This window comes from Oculina patagonica, chromosome 1 (assembly GCF_052425735.1).
Source record: "Oculina patagonica isolate OP01 chromosome 1, crgOcupat, whole genome shotgun sequence".
NCBI classification, from domain to species: Eukaryota; Metazoa; Cnidaria; class Anthozoa; order Scleractinia; family Oculinidae; genus Oculina; species Oculina patagonica.
The window spans coordinates 14659953-14662760 of NC_135758.1; the positions used below are offsets into that span (position 1 = coordinate 14659953).

Sequence of the window (2808 nt, forward strand, 5' to 3'; positions counted from 1 at the left end):
TTGGTTGCACAAAAAGTTAGAAAACAGCAAGAAAAAACCCATTCAAATGCGCATGATTGACGCGCGGATGGCGTAGGTGTCCAATTACAGGTATCCAATTTGAAGTTGCTCAAATTGGATACCTGTAATTGGACACCCACGTGATCGCGCGCCGATTACGCGACAAATAGGCGCGCGCAGAACCAATCAAAAAAGGAGAATTTTGTTATAGATACGATTATTATTATTATTATTATTATTATTATTGTTATTATTATTATTATTATTTTATTGAAGGGAAATGGCCTAACGTTTTTATGGTGTTCATAAATGTTTCAAACTTTTCCGGATGGAAAGAATATTCTTGAAGTACCAGGCCCTATCAACTCTGGTAGCATGTGAGAGTCTGAATGATTCCCTTGACATGTACACGCTTTTGGATCCTTCTTTCTTGGAACTGTTTCTTCAGTCGTGTGCCTCCTACTTTTGCACTTCGCTCTTCGGTTTGAGAACCACACCTAAGCCGGCAACACACAGATAGGTTAGGAAATTTAAAGTACGGTTATGTCAACAACAACTATCATAATGTTCTGTATGGAGGTAACGGTATGATCTTAAACTCTCTATCCAACAATGCCGTTGAATGTTACAGTAAAACTTTGATTATAAGCACTGAGTTATTCCCTTTTCAAAAGGCCTTTTTGGTGCCTTTTACTGTAAGGGTGGGAAAGTTATTATACTGCAATAGAGTTAATTGGACTTGAAAAAAGTCAACGACACTACAGAAGAATTGTCATATTGTCGTGTTTCTTGCTTTATATTTTTTATTTTGAATTGTATCGTTATAAAAGCGCGCAAGTTTAGTAAGAAGTATTTAATGTTACGGTAACTCGTTGTTAATAATGTCAGTCTGTAAGTTTTTGTTTTTGTAGAAGAAACTAACAAGGTAAATTGCGTTGTAAAATAGCAACGAGTTATCAATAAAGCATTAAAAAAGCGTACATCGTTTTTTCCGGAATCCAGTACTAAACTTCTAACTTGATTTATAAAAAGGTGGCTATCGGGCTGTTAAGGAATGTATCGGGTTTCATTTTTTTCCCCCTCCCCCTAGATTTATTACTTGTGGTTAGTCTAGCCCAGTCTCTAACTCCAACCCCTCTCTATCATTTGAATTCTAGTTGCGCGCGCTAAGTAGTAGAACAGTTGTGATCTAGCTTTCCATTCTGCTGTCTAAAGGAAGTTTGCCGGAGGACATCATTAAGTCCCGTGAAGGTGAAAGTCTTACGATTTGCAAGTTATGCGTCGGCTGTTATCCTACCTAAAACCGAGCTTTAGGCGGTTAAACACAGATAACCGGTCTGCTCGTTTTGCCAGGTACAGATAATGTTGAGCTTGCTTTAGACAGCAAAGGTCTTTAGCCACATCAATTAGGACTCAGAACTAGACTATAGGGCTGATTTGACGGCGGTCATAACGATATTTGGCTTGAACTTTACCGTGGCTAAAGACTTTGTTTTTTACTGTTGAAGTTTGGGAAACGGGCGTTACGCGCTCGACGACATTCAAATACATCCGGGACATTGTCGGTTCTTTCTAAAAGAAACATGTCGGAGTGGATAGCCAAGGAATCGCTTCAAGCGCTGATGTGAGTACATAGTTTTCTTGTTTCCTCAATTTTAGGCGTTCGCTAGTGGGAGGCAATGCGATCGTGTGCATTTCCGGCCGCGACAATGGAGTTGACAATTGAGATAACACATGCCCGCTTCCTCAGATATTTCGCCTGATTTGCTTAAAGTTGAATCGAATGTCGATGTAGAATGCTTTGGTTCAGTTTATTTGAGACATGCATGCTTTAAGAAAGCTACAGTTCAGCTCTCCGCAGAGAGTTTTCTTATGTCTATCTTGGTGTTAATTTTGACTCACATTTCAAGTTGTAAACACTCTTAATTTAATTGATAGAATTCTTGATTTAAACAAAATGCCGTATATGCAGTCTTTTTGGTTCAAAAACACGTTAACTAGAGTAGTTACGTTAAACTTGAGCTAAAATTAGCCCTCATTCAGCGTTCGTTACAGAAATATGCCTTGTGAACTACGGTGTCGTGTCAAAATTCGGAAGACACCTTTTATCAAATCAAGGTAGACTTACAATGGAGATTATGTCAAGTTGGACTTGAAACACTAAGATGAGTTGATCATCCATGGATGCAAAACCACGAGATACGACAAAAAAAAACAGACGTTGGCTGTTCTTCACAGTCTTATAGAATGAGGCTTTAACAATTTTCAACAAAAACAACAACAAAGCCTGGCCGTTAGTTGTACATGGTAACAGTATCAGTTGATTACAATGACAAATACATCGAGCGGGTTTACATTTGTCGTGTGGGAGTTATATACAGCTTCTAGGAGGAACAAGTTGCTCTTCGTTTCCCGGGGAGATTGTTTCAGGGGGAAATGCATTATAGCAAAAGCTTAGCTTCTTGGTCGATTTTTGACCGAAGGCCATCTGTATTTAATGATTCTCGGCGTAAATATGTTGTAAAGATAATCTGGGGCGAGCTTACGTTTATAAGTAATAATTTATTTTTGTTTCGTTTTTATAGAATAAGAAGTCACAACCAAGCGAGTTAGCTGATGCCTGGATACCTAGAACTTGTGTCATAACTTGATAACGGTATGATTTTGTAGTTTCTGATGTTCTTTGATTTCTCGCTTAGTTACCATTCCAAACAACACTGATAGAAAGAGAGGATGATTTAAACCTTTTGTACAGTTTAAATAATGCAGTATTTTTTTTACAAATAATGTTAATGTGCTCGTTCCATG

The 2808-nt window shown here is 38.1% G+C and overlaps 1 protein-coding gene across 2 annotated transcripts in view; it reads right to left on the minus strand.

The window, feature by feature from the left end:
* Positions 1 to 283: 283 nt before the first annotated feature.
* The window catches only part of LOC144658286 (segmentation protein paired-like), a 76384-nt gene continuing 73859 nt past the window's right edge, over positions 284 to 2808 (minus strand). For both annotated transcript variants that reach the window (XM_078518696.1, XM_078518703.1), the window contains exon 4: positions 284 to 497. In XM_078518696.1, coding sequence (XP_078374822.1) covers positions 315 to 497 — 183 coding nt within the window. In that variant the 3' untranslated portion in view covers positions 284 to 314. The remainder of the gene's footprint in view (positions 498 to 2808) is intronic.